Source organism: Rhinopithecus bieti, unplaced genomic scaffold, assembly GCF_001698545.2.
Source record: "Rhinopithecus bieti isolate Rb0 unplaced genomic scaffold, ASM169854v2 scaffold_20150, whole genome shotgun sequence".
Classification (NCBI taxonomy): domain Eukaryota; kingdom Metazoa; phylum Chordata; class Mammalia; order Primates; family Cercopithecidae; genus Rhinopithecus; species Rhinopithecus bieti.
Window position 1 is genome coordinate 339,559 of NW_016810565.1, and position 17,742 is coordinate 357,300.

Below are 17,742 nucleotides of genomic sequence, written 5' to 3' on the forward strand. Positions count from 1 at the left end.
TCTACAATGACAATGAAGACTAAGCTGCAACATTCATTACAATGCACTGAATGCATAGCAATAACTGAAGGAAATGAACAGAAAACTTAGAATGAGATACTAGATATGGCTCCTCTTAGAATCCATGGGTTCAATCCCCTGGCCTGCCATTGAGTGAGAAGGACCAGCTTACCTTTCTCCAGATGAAGTAGTCGTAAATCTCTCTCTCCCAACTAAAGTCTAAGTCGCAGCCACGAGGAAGCCCCGAGAAAGGAAAACAGTTCTGTCCTCGCTTTCATTTTCTACCCTAGGGTCTGCTTCTTTCCAGGATGATTGACAGTGAGAAACTTGACTCTCCTCATGGGAACCCTCTGTATGCCTCTGAGCCTAACCTTTCTCTGTATTCCTAGAGGTATGTATTTTTAAGTCTGTGTTCAGCCTTCTTTTTGCCTTTCTGCATTCCAGTGATTTATACTTATATATTCTCTCAGCTTTAATCAATGTCTTGATGTAGATGACTCTCAATTCTACCCATCCAGCCCAGTTTTTATCTTTGCGCTCTTTTACAGCATGGCATAGCGAAAAGACCATAGAACCTGGCATCAAGAATCCTCAGTGGTAGAACTGGAATAAATCAGATTCAGGATTGACCTAGCCATTCCCTCTCCCGCCAAGTTGCAAGGGAGAGAAATTACAGAGACATTGATTTCCCTAGGAGCAGGGAATGCCTTCCAAGAGCTTCCACAGCGTCCCCACCCCTAACCTTTCGCAGGAAAGCCCAACCTTGCAGGGGTATAAATAGGCACTCTTGAATCTTCCTGCTATAGCCTGGCCCTCCCTCTTTCCAAAATGGACAAGTCCCTCTTGCTGGAACTCCCCATCCTGCTCTGCTGCTTTAGGGGTGAGTCCCTAGGGTTGACAGCTGGTAAGAATCCTGAATTTAGGAACAGGTGAGAGCACTCATGGCAGAGGCCTTCTCATGGAAGTCCTATCGTAACAGAAACATGATGAGCTTCTGCTCTAATGTTATGCTTTCTACCCGGGGTATGTCATATCCCCAGGACCTTAACTAAAACTCTTCTCCCTTCCTTTATGGGGGGGAAAGAGGCAGATTAGAGAGGAATCGAGTGGATTTCACAGAAGCTTTGAGATGGGGTTTGGAAAATGAGGTCTGCAGACAGTGTATCTTTTTTTTTTTTTTCCCAACAGCATTATCTGGATCACTTTCAAAGAGAAAAGATGCAGGTGAGTAGAAATAGATAAGTGGTATGAGAAGGGGCAGGTCTGAGGAGGAAAAGATGGGTGGGGTGAGGTGAGCACCAGGGGCTAAAAAAAAAATAAAATAGAAATAGACCTTGAGTTCCAACACTCAACAACCTCTTCCAGCAGGACAGAGCTGGGATGGGAGCTGATTTTAGGTTTGACATAATAACATTAGCATCAACGGACAAGGTCAGGAGTGAGTGTCAGTGAAGGGCAAGGAAAAGGGAAAGGAGGAAGTGGAATGTTGGATTTTCACGTGTTGCTTGGCCAAATCTAAAGCATGACAACTTCACGAATTTCAGGTTGTCCCCATTGTCAGATTCCAGGCACCCACAGGTAAGAGTCAATTAAGACTTTTACCTTAATTGTGCTACACAGAGTCAATTAAAAAGAAAGGAATGAAGCAGAAAAGCATGTGCACTTATCTTTCTCCTTCCGGTCTGTGCTGCATCCTATAGGAATAGTTAGATGAATCTGAGAAGCCCTGAAGAGGTGAAGAGATTTAGAAGGAGAGAAGAGGTGCAGAGATGCCCAGTAGGTGACTAGGCATTATGGGGACAGAGGTCCTGGAATGGCTCCAATTTAAGAGTACAGGATGGACCCTGAAGGGCAGATTATAACAACCCAATACAAGAGTAAATCTCAGGCACATTTCAGATGTGTTTTCTTTCTTTTTGCCAGTACAGCCAATGAAATAGCTGTTATGAAAGATGAATTTCCTCGTAAGTATGAAGAGGACTTTTCCTTGTTCCTCCACCTTTCTTTCCCCTCCCATTTTTCAGGCTAAAATTCCTGAGACCATAAACCTCAGTCACTCTCGTGGCTTAGCGTACTTCCGCAGAGGAAGATGTTCACGCTTGATGGGCTCTGGCAAAGTCCTCTGGCTCCAGGCAGACTTCTAACCCAAAAAGGGAGAGGGGTTCTTTCGTGGTAGTGCCATTGTTTCTCAATTCTCTTTCCCCACTCTCCGGCCAAGTATAGAAATTGTTCAGTGTAGGATGTGCCACCTCCAGTTCCCGGGAGAAAACTGCTCCAGAGGAAGAGGAATATGCACAGCAGGAACAGAAGAGGCCTGCATGGTTGGAAGGATTTCCAAAAGTAAGTTGTGGGTTGGGGAAAAGAAGAATGGGCAGAGGAAGTAGACAGGGACATATCAGCCACAGGGGAAAGGGGAGACCTTACTTTACTTTTACTATAGGCAGTCTCACACCTGGGATGGCTGATTCCTTCATCCGCATCATATACCATAATGAAAATTAGATGGAGGTGGTCACTAAGGAGGGTGGGGGCCTACAGCTAAGGAATTAGTATTTTGAGGAGCCTGAATAAAACAGAGGAGAATAAATCGAGGTGAGAGAATAGGTGTAATCTATGCCCAATGGGTAACAGTGAGTTGTTGAGAGGAGGGGGCTTTTGGTCCTTATGCCTCTTGTGCCTGTCTGGGTTTCCTTACAGATGGTTCTAAACTGTGGAAATAGAAGGGCCAGTGTCATCAGTAGACTGTGGCTGAATTGCCCTGGATGGTTAAGACAAGACATCATGATTTCTCTTTTTCCACCCTTTGTGCTAAATTGTCTCTTGGCATTTATAATCCTCACTTAAATCAGTGTTAAGATTCTCAAGAGAAACACCCAGCTTTGGCATTCCCTGAATTACTGTTCTCCTTACTGCCCTAACCCCAGTAATCATTTTAGACTGCTCCATCGCTGCATTTCTTTTGGGAAGCCCCCAACTTGCAACATCTTCCAGTTCTTAACATTTGAATAACGGAGCTTTGAACTACACAAGATTATCTCTATATATTGGTGTGGTCTGGAGAAAAGTTTTTTCCAGAAGTTTCATGGCCAGGCTTTCTGATCTGTTTTTAATCCCTTCCACAGGGGACGGTACTCCCTGGTTAACCTTCAAGGACTGCCTAAAGAACTGTGCTGACGTGAAAGGCATAAAGTGGAGTGTCTATTTTGTGAGCTTCAGCTGCTGCAGGAGCCACGACCTGTGCAATGAAGACCTTTAGAAGTTAATGGTTCTTCTGTGACTCCAATTTCTGGGTGAGGTTGTTGCCTCAGCCTCTTCACAATGACTTTCTTAAAAAAAAAAATCTCTCTCACACACACACACACGCACACTACAGAAGAGGATTGCAAAGACATGGCTCCATCTTCTGCACATGAAAGGAAAGTCCCTCTCCTGTTCTAGTCTCTGTCTCATCCCTTAAAATAAGTAAATAAATAACCTTGAGAGCACGAACAAGATCAATCCATCCTGCAGGTTGCTATAAACCCTTGCGCTTTCACTGTATAGCCAGTTTGTTCAGAAAAGAAGGAAAAGGATAGTTTAATTTCAAAAAAGAATCCCTTCCTCTTTCCTCTGCTGCTTTCCTTCCTTCTGTGGCAGGGTATTTTAATATTTTTCACATTTTTTTCTCTCTGTGTTATCTTTCTTATCCCACTCCAAAGAAAGCACATAACTGTGGTCTGAAGGGATGGGGAGTAGCAACATAAAAAGAAGTGGTTCAAGTCTTCTTGGAGTTTGTTCATGAATGTTAATCCCAGGGTGAGGAGAAGATTGGGACATAGAAAGGAAGCTGCACCAGAACCATGAACAGAGAAAGATTGTCTGCCTTCTAGAATCAGATCTGTTTGGGGCTAGCGGTGGGAGAATAAAAGCAGGAGAAGTCTATGAGATTCTAGAGGTAGTACCTGCATCCAGCTTCCCTGGCAAACTCACAAGTACCTGCATCCGGCTTCCCTGGCAAACTCACAAGGAAGCATCAACCTCTAGACAGGGAACAACTGCAGGATACTTCCAGGGGACAGAACCACCAGCAGCAACACAAATATTCCCATGCCTGGAGCATGGCATGGAGGAAGCTGAGAACTGTGCGGTCTGAGGAAGCCACTTGAGTCTGGCCACTAGACATCTCATCAGCCACTTGTGTGAACAGATGCCCCGTGACCCAAGATGCCTCTCCCACCCTTACCTCCATCTCACACACACTTGAGCTTTCCACTCTGTATAATTCTAACACCCTGGAGAAAAATGGCAGTTTGACCGAACATGTTCACAAGGGTAGAGGCTGATTTCTAATGAAACTTGTGGAATGAAGCCCAGAAAGAGTGATGAATTATATTATATTATATAAAAATAATAATAAAAATATAAAGAAAGCTATCTTTCTTCTATACCCAAATTGTGTTTCCTTCTTTCTCTCTCCTCCAACCTCTTCCTAATTCCTTTAACAAACATGTGTTCAAAGCCTACTATGTTCCAGGTGCTGCTAGACCCTAGTATGTATACAGCATCATAATCCCTATCCTCATGGAGCTTAAACGAATGGGGAAGACAGATCTTAAGTAAATAATAATAATAGCTTCCACTTATATGACAATTACTATATGAGAGGCATTGCTATAAACACTTTTTATCTTCTGACTCAGTTACTCTTCACACAAATCTGAAAGTCATACTACTCTCCATGTGTGTCAGTCAGAAACCAAAAACAGCACCAGTTATTTTTTACAGAGGCTTTAAAATTAAGAGGGGTTAACCAGGTATTAAAGGACACAAAAAGCCAAAGGGAGATATTGAGTTAACAAAGACAGAAACTGCAAAAAACAGCTAAAACCTGTAGGTCTAGGGAAACACAAGGAAAATGTTGGACGTCCATACTTCTAAGGTCTAAGGTAATTAAGGTAATTAGACCTTAGACCTTAGAAGTGTGGGGGAAGGAAGTGCAGCTGGAGGATCTCTTGAGCCCAGGAATTCAAGGCTGCAGTGAGCTATGATTGTACAGTGGCACTCCAGCCTGGGTGATGAAGGAGGATCCCATCTCTAAAATTAATTAATTAATTAACTAATTAAAAAGTGTGAGGGAGGGATCCCTTGGAACTGGAGTCCAAAAATCTCAGGAACAAAGGACCTCCGTGAAAATAAAACACATACCTCTAGGGAAGGGGAACTGTTCAGATGGTGCTGGTATCTCTGTAGGGCACCAGGAAGCTGGTTCTGAAAGTGTGGGGGGAAAACCATGGAACAAAACCAACTGTAGCTCTGAAGCCAACTGCCACTGCCCAGGTAAAAAGCTGTTGAGAGGAAGAGGAAGCAAACAGGAAAAGATGCATCCCTTGTCCCGCTTGCCAGTCTCCCTCCAGCACCCCCTATTGGCAGAATTTTTTTTGTTTTTTTTTTGTTTTTTGTTTTTTGTTGTTGTTGTTGTTTTTGTTTTTGGAGACGGAGTCTCACTCTGTCGCCCAGGCTGGAGTGCAGTGGCTGGATCTCAGCTCACTGCAAGCTCCGCCTCCCGGGTTTACGCCATTCTCCTGCCTTAGCCTCCCGAGTAGCTGGGACTACAGGCGCCCGCCACCTCGCCCGGCTAGCTTTTGTATTTTTTTTTTTAGTAGAGACGGGGTTTCACCATGTTAGCTAGGATGGTCTCGATCTCCTGACCTCGTGATCCGCCCGTCTCGGCCTCCCAAAGTGCTGGGATTACAGGCTTGAGCCACCGCGCCCCGCCCTATTGGCAGAATTTAACAAGGATCTAGCTTGCAAAAACCACCATCGTAAAGCAGAATATAGAAGTGTGAACTTAAAACTGAGAGACAATCATTTAATACCAGTTCAATCATGCCTTTGACCTTTCAACATCTGTGCATACCTTTTTATGTGTTTGGACTCCATTGATCAAGAAAGGCAACTTCTTGCTTTTGCCTAAAGAGATGCATTATCCATACTTGTATGGATGCAAGTAAAGATACCCTTATTTTTTCTCTAAATAAGGACACAAGAGTCCTAAAGTCATCTCTATCTCAGAGTGATATTCTTGATATTCATTTCCATGCAATGTTAAATACTCTTGAAATTCAATCAATTCCACCTGTCAACTACCGTCAATAATTTTACGTAAAATAACAAAGAGATAGAGGAAAACAAGAAGAAAATATGACAAGAAAGGAAAAAGATATGCCTAGGTATCCAGTGTTTGTTTTTTTAACTGGTAATGAGGCTGCAAGCAATATTTATAACTTCCTTCTTCTGCTACTAATTCTATATTTTGTTTTCCACAACTAGAACCTCACTTGGTCAGCATTATCTATCTGGTGGGGTGATGAAAATCTTCATTCTTGAAAGGTTCAAATTTTCAATGGCCTGGATTTTTTTTTTTTTTTCACTTTCAGAGCTTTATATTTACTGTTATTGGACAGGAAGAATAAAGTAGCACTTCAGAGAATTTCCTGTATTCCAGACACAGTCATCTCTACCTCATTGTGCAACAGCCATCCAATTCCCTTTTAATAATGGGGATCAGTTTTCTCAGCCTGTAGAATAACCTCTATGCTTATATTGTGGCATGGAGGCATCAGGAGCCCAAAATGGTCTTAGCATTCAAATCAACTAAAGTATTGTTATGTTCCCTAGTGGAAGCATTTCTCCCTTAGTAACTAAGACTTCCAAATGAACAAAAATCAGTTGCAGGAATGGGAGAATTTATTCCCACTTCTACATCTTGATTCTTGGACTTGTGTACTCTGACTATGGGAAAAGCAGAATTATATATTAGTTGCTGATTCTGAGCATATATTGCATTCTAAGATATAATCTAATCTTTTCAGAGTGTTTGCCCCCAACTTATAGTTAAATTGAGATTTCATCCGACCATTCATTCCATTATTCCATCAGGCTGGTTGCTTCTGATGATGGGGTGCACGGTAAGATAAATGATTTCCATGGGCATGAACATATTGCTCTACTTCTTTGTGGTGAAATAAGTTTCTTGGGTGGAAATAATTCTGTGTTTAAAACACGTTGATGGAGAATAAAGCATTCCCTAAGTCCACAGTTAATGATGGTGGCAGAAGCATTATTAACAGGAACATCCATATCCACAAATATCTGTTTATTCCAGTGAGAATAAATTCTAACTATGAAGAAGTCAAGCTGTTAGCAACTAGCCATGAATTAATGTAGACCCATCCAGACGAAATGGATGAGACACCCTTGATTGTGGTTTAATGCTTGGGGAGTCCACTTCCCAGTTGTTGCCAGGATACCCATTTGTAAATGCCAGTTTCTCCTGTCTCAAATCAGTTCATTATTAAGCAGAAAACTAATCCCTCATTTGCTTGTCTGTAAAGAATTTCATTTCTCCTTCACTTATGTAGCTTAGTTTGGCTAGATATGAAGTTCTGGATTGAAAATTCTTTTCTTTAAGAATGTTGAATATTGGACCTCACTCTCTTCTGGCTTGTAGGGTTTCTGCAGAGAGATCCACTGTTAGTCTGATGGGCTTCCCTTTGTAGGTAACATGACCTTTCTCTGGCTGCTTCCTATTCTTCGTGAATCACTTTTATAATAATTTTTTATTATCCAGGAAAACATCCCCAACCTAGCAAGACAGGTCAACATTCAAATTCAGGAAATGCAAAGAACACCATTAAGATACTCCTGGAGAAGAGCAACCCCCAAACACATAATTGTCAGATTCACCAAGGTTGAAATGAAGGAAAAAATGTTAAGAGGCCATAGGTGTTTTGTCATCACCAGGCCTGCCTTACAAGAGCTCCTGAAGGAAGCACTAAATATAGAAAGGAAAAACCAGCACCAGTCACTGCAAAAACATACCAAAATACAAAGACCAGTGACAATGAAACTGCATTAACTCTTGTGTAAAATAACCAGCCAGTATCATGATGACAGGATCAAAACCACATATAACAATATTAACCTTAAATGTAAATGGGCTAAATGCCCCAATTAAAAGACACAGACTAGCAAATTGGATAAAGAGTCAAGACCCATTAGTGTGCTGTATTCAGGAGACCCATCTCATGAGCAAAGACACATATAGGCTCAAAAAAGGGATGGAGGAATATTTACCAAGCAAATGGAAAGCAAAAGAAAGCAGGTGTTACAATCCTAGTCTCTGATAAAACAGGCTTAAACCAACAAAGATTAAAAAAGACAAGGAAGGGCATTACATAATGGTAAAGGGACTAATGTAACAAGAAGAACTAACTGTCCTAAATACATATGCACCCAATATGGGAGCACCCAGATTCATAAAGCAAGTTCTTACAGACCTACAAAGAGACTCAGACTCCCACACAATAATAGTGCGAGATTTCAACATCCCACTGTCAATATCAGACAGATCAACGAGGCAGAAAATTATCAAAGATATTCAGGACTTGAACTCAGCTCTGAACCAAGCAGACCTCATAGGCATCTACAGAACTCTCCACCCCAAATTAACAGAATATAAATACTTCTCAGCACCACATAGGACTTATTCTAAAACTGACCACATAATTGGAAGTAATACACTCCTCAGCAAATGCAAAAGAATGGAAATCATAACAGTCTCTCAGACAACAGTGCAAACAAATTACAATTCAGGACTAAGAAACTCACTCAAAACCCCACAACTAAAAGAAAATTGAACAACCTGCTCCTGAATGACTACTGCATAAACAACAAAATCAAGGCAGAAATAAATAAGTTCTTTGAAACCAATGAGAACAAAGACACAATATACCAGAACCTCTGGGACACAGCTAAAGCAGCGTTTAGAGGGAAATTTATGGCACTAAATGCCCACATCATGAAGCTGGAAAGATCTAAAATTGACACCCTAACTTCACAATTAAAAGAACTGGAGAAGCAAGAGCAAACAAATTCAAAATCTAGCAGAAGACAAGAAATAACTAAAATCAGAGCAGAACTGAAGGAGATAGAGACACAAAAAACCCTTCAAGAAAATCAATGAATCCAGGAGCTGGATTTTTGAAAAGATTAATGAAATACATAGACCACTAGCTAGATTAATAAAGAAGAAAAGAGAGAAGAATCAAATAGATGCAATAAAAAATGATAAAGGGGATATCACCACTGATCCTACTGAAATACAAACTACCATCAGAGAATACTATAAACACCTCTATGCAAATAAACTAGAAAATCTAGAAAAAATAGATAAATTCCTGGGCACATACACCCTCCCAAGACTAAACCAGGAAGAAGTCGAATCCCTGAATAGACCAATAACAGGTTCTGAAATTGAGGCAGTAATTAATAGCCTACCAACCAAAAAAAATGTCCAGGACCAGATGGATTCACAGATTAATTCTACCAGAGGTACAAAGAGGAGCTGGTACCATTCCTTCTAAAACTATTCCAAACAACAGAAAAAGACAGACTCCTCCCTAACTCATTTTATGAGGCCAGCATCATCCTGATATCAAAACCTGGCAGAGACACAGCAACAAAAAATTTCAGGCCAATATCCCTAATGAACATCAATGTGAAAATCCTCAGTAAAATACTGGCAAACTGAATCCAGCAGCATATCAAAAAGCTTATCTACCACGATCAAGTCGGCTTCATCTCTGGGATGCAAGACTGATTCAATATACGCAAATCAATAAATGTAATCAATCACATAAACAGAACCACTGACAAAAACCAGATGATTATTTCAATAGGTGCAGAAAAGGCCTTTGATAAAATTCAACACTGCTTTATGCTAAAAATACTCAATAAACTGGGTGTTGATGGAACATATCTCAAAATAATAAGAGCTATTTATAACAGATCCATAGCCAACATCATACTGAATGGGCAAAAACTGGAAGCATTCCCTTTGAAAACTGGCACAAGAAAAGGATGCGCTCTCTCACCACTCCTATTCAACATAGGGCTGGAAGTTCTGCAGGGCAATCAGGCAAGAGAAAGAAATAAAATGTATTCAAATAGGAAGAGAGGAAGTCAAACTGTCACTGTTTGCAGATGACATGATTGTAAATTTAGAAAACCCCATTGTCTCAGCCCCAAAACTCCTTAAGCTGATAAGCAACTTCAGCAAAGTCTCAGGATACAAAATCAATGTGCAAAAATCACAAGCATTCCTATACACCAATAATAGAGAGATAGCCAAATCATGAGGAACTCCCATTCACAATTGCTACAAAGAGAATAAAATACCTAGGAATAAAACTTACAAAGGATACGAAGAACTACAAACCACTGCTCAAGGAAATAAGAGAGGACACAAACAAATGGAAAAACATTCTATGCTCATGGATAGGAAGAATCAATATCATGAAAACGGCCATACTGTCCAAAGTAATTTATAGATTCAATGCTATTCTCATCAAGCTACTATTGACTTTCTTCACAGAATTAGAAAAAATTACTTTACATTTCATGTGGAACTAAAAAAGAGCCCATATAGCTGAAACAATCCTAAGCAATAAGAACAAAGCTGGAGGAATCACGCTACCTGACATCAAACTATACTACAAGGCTACAGTAACCAAAACAGCATGGTACTGGTACCAAAACAGATATATAAACCAATGGAACCAAACAGAGACCTCAGAAATGACACCACACATCTAAAACCATCTGACCTTTGACAAACCTGACAAAAACAAACAATGGGGAAAGGATTCCTTATTTAATAAATAGTGCTGGGAAAACTGGCTAGCCGTATGCAGAAAACAGAAACTGGACCCTGTCCTTACACCTTAAACAAAAATTAAATCAAGATGGATTAAAGACTTAAACACAAGACCTAAAACCATAAAAACCCTAGAAGAAAACCTAGGCAATACCTTTCAGGACATAGGCATGGGCAAAGACTTCATGACTAAAACACCAAAAGCAATTGAAACAAAAGCTAAAATTGACAAATGGGATCTAATTAAGGAGCTGCTGCACAGCAAAAGAAACTGTCATCAGAGTGGGATGGTAAGGGTGGGAGGGTAAGGGTTGGAGGGGTGTGAGGGATAAAAGACTGCACACTGGGTACAGTGTATTCTGCTTCAGTGATGGGAGCACCAAAATCTCAGAAATCATCACTAAAGAACTCATCCATGTAACCAAACACCACCTGTTCCCCATAAACCTATTGAAATAAAAAACTAAAATTAAAAAAAGTTTTGCCTTAGAGTCTATATTGTCTGATATTAGTATAGCCACTTCTGTCTTATTTTGATTACTATTTGCATTGAATATTTTTCCATTCATTCCCTTTCAACCTGTGCATGTTCTTGGATCTAAAGCGAGTGTCTTATATACAGCACATGGTTAGGTCTTGTTTTTAAAATTCATTCTGCTAATCTATGTCTTTCAATTGGGGAGTTTAATCTTTTTACATTTAAAGAAAATACAGATAGGAAGGATTTACTTTTGCCATTTATTTTGTGTTCTGTTTGTCTTTGTTTTCTGCTGCTATAACAGAAGACCACAGCCTGAGTAATATATTTTTTTCAAAAAAACTTATTTCTCACAGTTCTGAAGTCTGGGAATTCTAAGATCAAGGGGCCACATCTGGTGATGGCATTCTTGCTGTGTCACATCATGATAAATGGCATAACATGGTGAGAAAGTGGGTGTGTGAGACAGAGAGGAAATCAAGGCACACTAATTCTTTTTAACAGGAGGCTATTCCTGCAATAACTAATCAACTTTCATGATAATGGTATTAATCTATTCGTGAGGGTAGTGCCTTCATGATCTAATCACCTTTTAGAGGCCTCGCCTTCCAATACTGTTACATTGGCAAGTAAATTTCAACATGGGTTTGGAGGAAACATTCAAACCATAGCATTCAGCCCCTGGCCCTCCCAAAATTTATGTTCTTCTCACAAACAAAGTACATTCATTCCATCCTAATAGCCTCAAAAGTCTTAACTTGTTCCAGCACCAACTCAAAAGGCTAAAACCCAGAATCTCACCTAAATCAGATAAGGACGAGACTCAAGGCATGCTCCAACCAGAGGCAAATACTAATTCAGCTGTGAGCTTGTGAGATTAACAAGTTATGTGCTTCTAAAATACAATACTGGGACAGGCATAGTATAGAAATTCTCATTCCAAAGGGGAGAAATACAAAGAAAGAAAGGGGTAACTGGTCCCCAATAAGTCCAAAACCCAACAGGGAAATTATTAAGTCTTAAAGTTGGAGAATAATCTCTAACTCCATTCTGGGCACACTAGGTTTGGTTTATCAAGGCCTCAAACATCCCTTCCACTATGGTTTTGCTGGGCTCAGTATACCCAGAAGCTTTCATAGACTGGAGTCTCATGCCTGTAACTCTCTCAGGCTGGTGTTGCATACTGACAGTGCTACAATTCTGTGGTCTTTGGTTGGCCCATTCCAAAGGCTTTTAAACTGATATCAATTCAAGTTCAATCACATACAATAACTCTACTCCTTTATAGTTCTGCCACTTTATGTTATTGATGTCATAAATTATATCTTTCTGTATTGTGTACCAATTAACATAATTTATAATTATTTTATTCATTTTCTTTTAATCTGTATAAAATAAAAAGTGGGCCAGGCGCAGTGGCTCAGGCCTGTAATCCCAGCACTTTGGGAGGCCGAGGTGGGCGGATCACGAGGTCAGGAGATCGAGACCATCCTGGCTAACACAGTGAAACCCCATCTCTACTAAAAATACAAAAAAAAAATTAGCCGGGCGTAGTGGCGGGCGCCTGTAGTCCCAGCTACTCGGGAGGCTGAGGCAGGAGAATGGCGTGAACCCGGGAGGCGGAGCTTGGAGTGAGCCGAGATCGCGCTCCTGCACTCCGGCCTGGGGCAGATCAAGCCTCCGTCTCAAAAAATAAATAAATAAATATAAATAAATAAATAAATAAATAAAAAATAAAAGTGGAGTTACAATCCAAAATTATAATAATATCAGTTTTGATATTTGCCCATGTATTTGTTTTACTAGACATCAGCACATTTCCATAAGGCTTCAAGTAACTCTCTAGCATACTTTTATTTCAACTTGAAGAACTTCTTTTAGAATTTATTGAATGGCAGGTCTAGTGGTAATAAACTCACTCAGCTTTTATTTATCTGAGAATTTCTTACTTTTTTCCTCACTTTTGAATAACAGTTTTATCAGATACAGAATTCTTAGCTGACAGTTTTTTTCTCTTTCCATTCTTTAAATATACTACCCCACTGTCTTCTTGCCTGCAAAGTTTCTCATGAGAAATCCACAGATAATACTACAGAGGATTTTTGTGTGTGTGCCAAGTTACATTTCTCTTGCTGCTTTCAAGAGTCTCTGTCTTTGGCTTTCAACAGTTTGATTATAATGTGTCTTAGTATGGATTTATTTAGGTTAATCCTATATGGAGTTTATTGAGCTTCTGGATTGGTAGATCCATGTCCTTGCCTCAGACCTGATCTTCCTCTAGCATCTCAGAGCAACCCCAGGACCTTGCTCTGACTACTTGCCTGAATCCCCAAACCCCCAGAAACTCCCGACCCTTCATATCCTTCTGTATAGACAACCCACATCAGCCTGCTGACCAAGCCCCATTTACCCTCCTCCTAACTGCCCTCCAAACTTTCTAGCCTCAGACAGCCTTGAAGGTACCATGGAAGGCACTATTATGCATAAAATAGAGGAGTTAGGCATAGAAGCCATATAGTCAGATGCCTTGAATTTACACAGAAGAAACAAGACTCAATTAAAAGATCAACCCAAATAAAGGTGGAGGAAGACCCTGATGCATACTCTTTCCGTTATCAGGCCAGAGACCATGCTGGTGGGTGAGGGAACCATGGAGTATGAATTGGGGGTCAGATACGAATTCTGAGTCATTTCCTTTCATTAGTTCAGTTCCTGCCACATGCCCGGCATAGGCATAACTTACTGAACTTGGTGAAAGGAGCCCTATAGCCCTGCTCCCATGGCTTTGCCTCGCCTGAGTCACCAGGATGTCAGTCTCTGAGGGTGAGAGGGCTTTCTTCTGAGTCTCTCCCTCCAGGCTTATTTCAGCTTGCCAGCCTCCTGCATTCCACACCCTCAGTGTGACGGTAGCACACCACCTTTGGGAGTGACGAGCATAGGGATGGGGGATTCCTGCAAGCCACCACCAAACAGCAGTTCTGGAGCTGTTTCCATGGCTGCAGCTTCAGCAGATCTCCTCACTTGCCCTTCCCACTGCAGGTTGCTGGGACACTGACAAGTCAGGCTGGAGAGGAGGAACTGGATGCTGCAGCTCCCTAGCTGTGACCTCTGCCTGTCCTCCCTTGCCTGAGAAAGCCTTTGTGTAAGGCACATGAGAGTGATAGTATTGACCTTTGGTTCACATAAATTTATTATAAAAGTGATTCAGGAAGAATGGGAAGTGGTACTACCCAACATGATATTGTGGGATCCATTATCTCTATATTCCCAGACCAAGAGTGATCCAGGCAGACGCTCACCCCGTCTGCCAAAATTAAAAGTGCTGTATGCTATGACTGATGACAGATCGTTGAATACATTCTTTTTTCTTGTTTTCAACAGTAGCTTAGATCCCCTAGCCAAGGTAGATGTCAGAAACTTCAGGCTTCAAGAGCCACTCTCAGAGGTCACGTGCCCAGGGAGGGCAGTGAGTTAGGGTCTACAGCTGATGCTCTGGTATGGGAAGGGAAAGAGCCTAGCAGTGGGGTGGCTGCAGGAGCGGCCTGATAAAGGTCAACTACCACTAAGACTTAGATTTGGCTTGCATGTTGGAGTGGGCAGGAGATCAAGAACAGTTTCTTCTAGATGTCCTTTGGAGTCAGAGGCTCAGGTTCAGAGCAGACTATCTGGTTTTTCTTGGTGAGTGAGCAATTAGGACATTCACTGAGCTTTACTGTTGAGATTCAGTGCAACTAGACTCTGATGTAGAATTCTGAGTTGCCACAGACTGAGGAAATATCTAGAGAATGCATAGAGATTCCAAGAAGCTCAGGTGAAATGTCTAGAGAGCCTCTCCTAGTATCTCTTCCCCTTTTCTAGAGTTCCCAACTCTTGGAGATTTGCTGGTAACTCAGAAGTGCCATTGTAGCTGTTCCAAACTTCTAGGAAAAGGTAGTCTTCTGTAGGTTGTTGAGGAGTGAGGAAGTTGTGGATAAAAGGAAGGAGAAAGCCTAGAGGGACTGGTCAGTGTTCTCGGGATATAACCTATTCTGCACCCAAGTCCAAGTCAGACAAAATTTCCCAAGCTGTAACACATTGTGACAGGAAATTTATCACTCAGTTGTTTCCTGAGGCCCCAGATGGTGTAAACTCACAGATCACACTCTATTAGATGAGAAGGTCAAGAACTCCTTCACTTACACCACAGTGAGTGGAAGGAACCAGGAACCAGGCAAGAGAATGATAGAGAACATCATGCTCAGAGGAAGGGAAGGCAAAGCAGTGCCTGATACTGCCTTACTGATTATCTACTGTACTGATTATCTTAATGATTACTGATAATCAGGAAATTCTTTAACTGCTATCAAGATTTCTACTGCTTGCCCTCCAAGGGTTTCACATGCTGCTGCCATTGCTGCCTCTATCTCTCTTTTCCTGCCCTCTTTTACTAGCAGTGCCTTTGCTATCTTGTTCAATGAAGTCACTTCCTCACTGAATCCCAGCTGTGGGGTAGAAGAAGTAGAGAACTGGTTAAGAACAGTTCCTTTACCTCTATGCGGAGGCCATTTAAGATGAGAAGTTTCTTATCATTTAGACACTCACTTGTCTGAATGTAAAGCAGGAACTTTGGGGGAGGTTTCCAATGCATCAGATAAGGAAATGACCTAGAAACCATTGCACTGCGTTTCACAAAATTTTATGCATCTGGAAGAACGACCATCCTGCCACCCCTTCCCCTGCATATGTAGCAACACATACACAACCACCTTGCTGATTCCTCATTTACTTGGGGGATGTAATAAAATGTGATCCTCTTGCTCTCCCTATTCAAACAGAGAGAATAACATAGAAATCTTCTGTCTAAAATAGTAGTCTTCCCAACGCCAAAAAAAAAAGGTAGTAGATTCAAAACTTCAGCTCAGACTTTGTGAAGTCAGTCATTGAGTATCAAATTACAGAGGTTTTGCTGCTTAAAAGTGTAGGACCCATGGTCTCATTCTTATGCCCCTGAACCTCTGGGCAGGACTTGAAGCAGGAGGATAAATAATTAGGACCAAGTAACATTAAGCCTGTTAATGCAAATTTCATCCTCACAGTTGATGGGCTTCTATTAGGTTCTAATTTACTCAGCAAAATATTTATCCCTGTAAATTGATGTTTGCATTTGGTATAAGCCAGTTTCCAACTGGATACCCCATGATGGAAGAGGCGTTGTCTCACCTTGTATTGCTGGGAAGCTCTTAAGAGGAACAGAAGTCCAAGAGCTGAAACCAATCCTTGCTCCTTGCACAATTTGGAGAGCGAAACCCATGCTAGTCTGTCCTCCTGAATAACATTCCCCCCCATGCCTGCAGCAATGTTTATCAATTCCTTGCTTTGGAAGTAAAATTCCATGAGTTACTGAGTACCACTCTCAGACTTCTGGGAAGTGGACAGGCCTTACCTTATTCCTGGGTTCATTCCTTCAACAAGTGTGTATTGGATGCCTGCCAGCTGCTAGGTATTGAGAAGTGGCTTGAGGTACTAAGAATACTACTTACAACAAAAGAGACAAGTGAAAACAATGGTGTTTTGAATAAAGATTCAGAGACTTGGGGACAAAGGAACAAAGCTAGGACCTGGGTTATATCCACAAGAGGGTCACCTGAGATAGATTTCACTTTCCTTCTCTTTCCATTGGACTGTGGAGTCATATTCAACGTGTAGTTTGCATTTTAGTTCTGCCTTTGTCAGCTGCTCAGTAAGTCTGATACATTTATACATCCCTGAATGATAGGACTGTTGGAAATAGAGAAGCTGGGCCCTGCTAGTTAAATTCTTTACTGAGACCTGTGTCATGGCAGCAGCATCATATTTGGGATAAAACTCCCTACAGTTTCTAGCTCTGCCACTTAATGAGACTTTGAGAAAGTAACTTGACCTCCCTATGCTTCATGAGGTTGTAGAAAAAATAAAATGGATAATGTGCATAAATGGCTTAGGTCAGCACTTGGCACAAGAAAGTGCTCATTATCTATTTAATATTAAAATTATAATCATAATAAATTTTATTATATCAAGAAGGACAGTTGTTGAGTCCCAGAGAGTGACCTGTTGTAAATGAACCAGGGCTCGTGATGGAAATGAGATGTGCAGTCATAGCATTGAAGTGAATCATGAGCAAAATAAGACTAATCTTTTCCCTCAAATGTGCTTGCAAGAAGAGCGCTTTGAAGGGGGTGTTTTCAGGAAGTGTAGAAACTGAACTCGAAGAGGAGTATTTTGAACTGCTGCTGGATCAAACCACTGAAACGTACAGGCTTATCCTCCTTTGAGGCAGAGGAGCAGCCAAGCATAAGAAAGAGCCTGTAGGTCTGGCCCTAGATCCTTCCTGTGGGTTCAAAGCAGCTAATGCCTTGGGGTAGATGGCCAACATTTATCAGCCTGGGAATAGAAACCTGATTTCATAGATAGTATTAGAGAAAACATACTAACTTTCTGACCACCTCTGTAGGAAAAAAAAATCTTTACTTATATGAAGAGATTAAATGATTTTTTCATTTAATTCAACAAGAAGAAGAGAGTTAATAGTTAATTCAACAAGAAGAAG

At 41.1% G+C, this 17,742-nt stretch overlaps 1 protein-coding gene across 1 annotated transcript; it reads left to right on the forward strand.

The window, feature by feature from the left end:
* The first annotated feature begins 828 nt into the window (after nucleotides 1-828).
* Nucleotides 829-3,256, forward strand: PATE1 (prostate and testis expressed 1). The gene is made up of 5 exons (XM_017892349.1): nucleotides 829-880; nucleotides 1,189-1,224; nucleotides 1,929-1,968; nucleotides 2,219-2,340; nucleotides 3,123-3,256. The coding sequence occupies exons 1-5, from the start codon at nucleotides 829-831 to the stop codon at nucleotides 3,254-3,256; spliced, it is 384 nt and encodes a 127-aa protein (XP_017747838.1).
* Nucleotides 3,257-17,742: the final 14,486 nt, after the last annotated feature.

Coding starts and splice junctions, on each gene's coding strand:
- PATE1 (XM_017892349.1), top strand. CDS start 829: ATGGACAAGTCCCTCTTGCTGGAACTCCCCATCCTGCTCTGCTGCTTT. Junction 881..1,188: donor CCTGCTCTGCTGCTTTAGGG/GTGAGTCCCTAG, acceptor TTTTCCCAACAG/CATTATCTGGATCACTTTCA. Junction 2,341..3,122: donor GGTTGGAAGGATTTCCAAAA/GTAAGTTGTGGG, acceptor TCCCTTCCACAG/GGGACGGTACTCCCTGGTTA.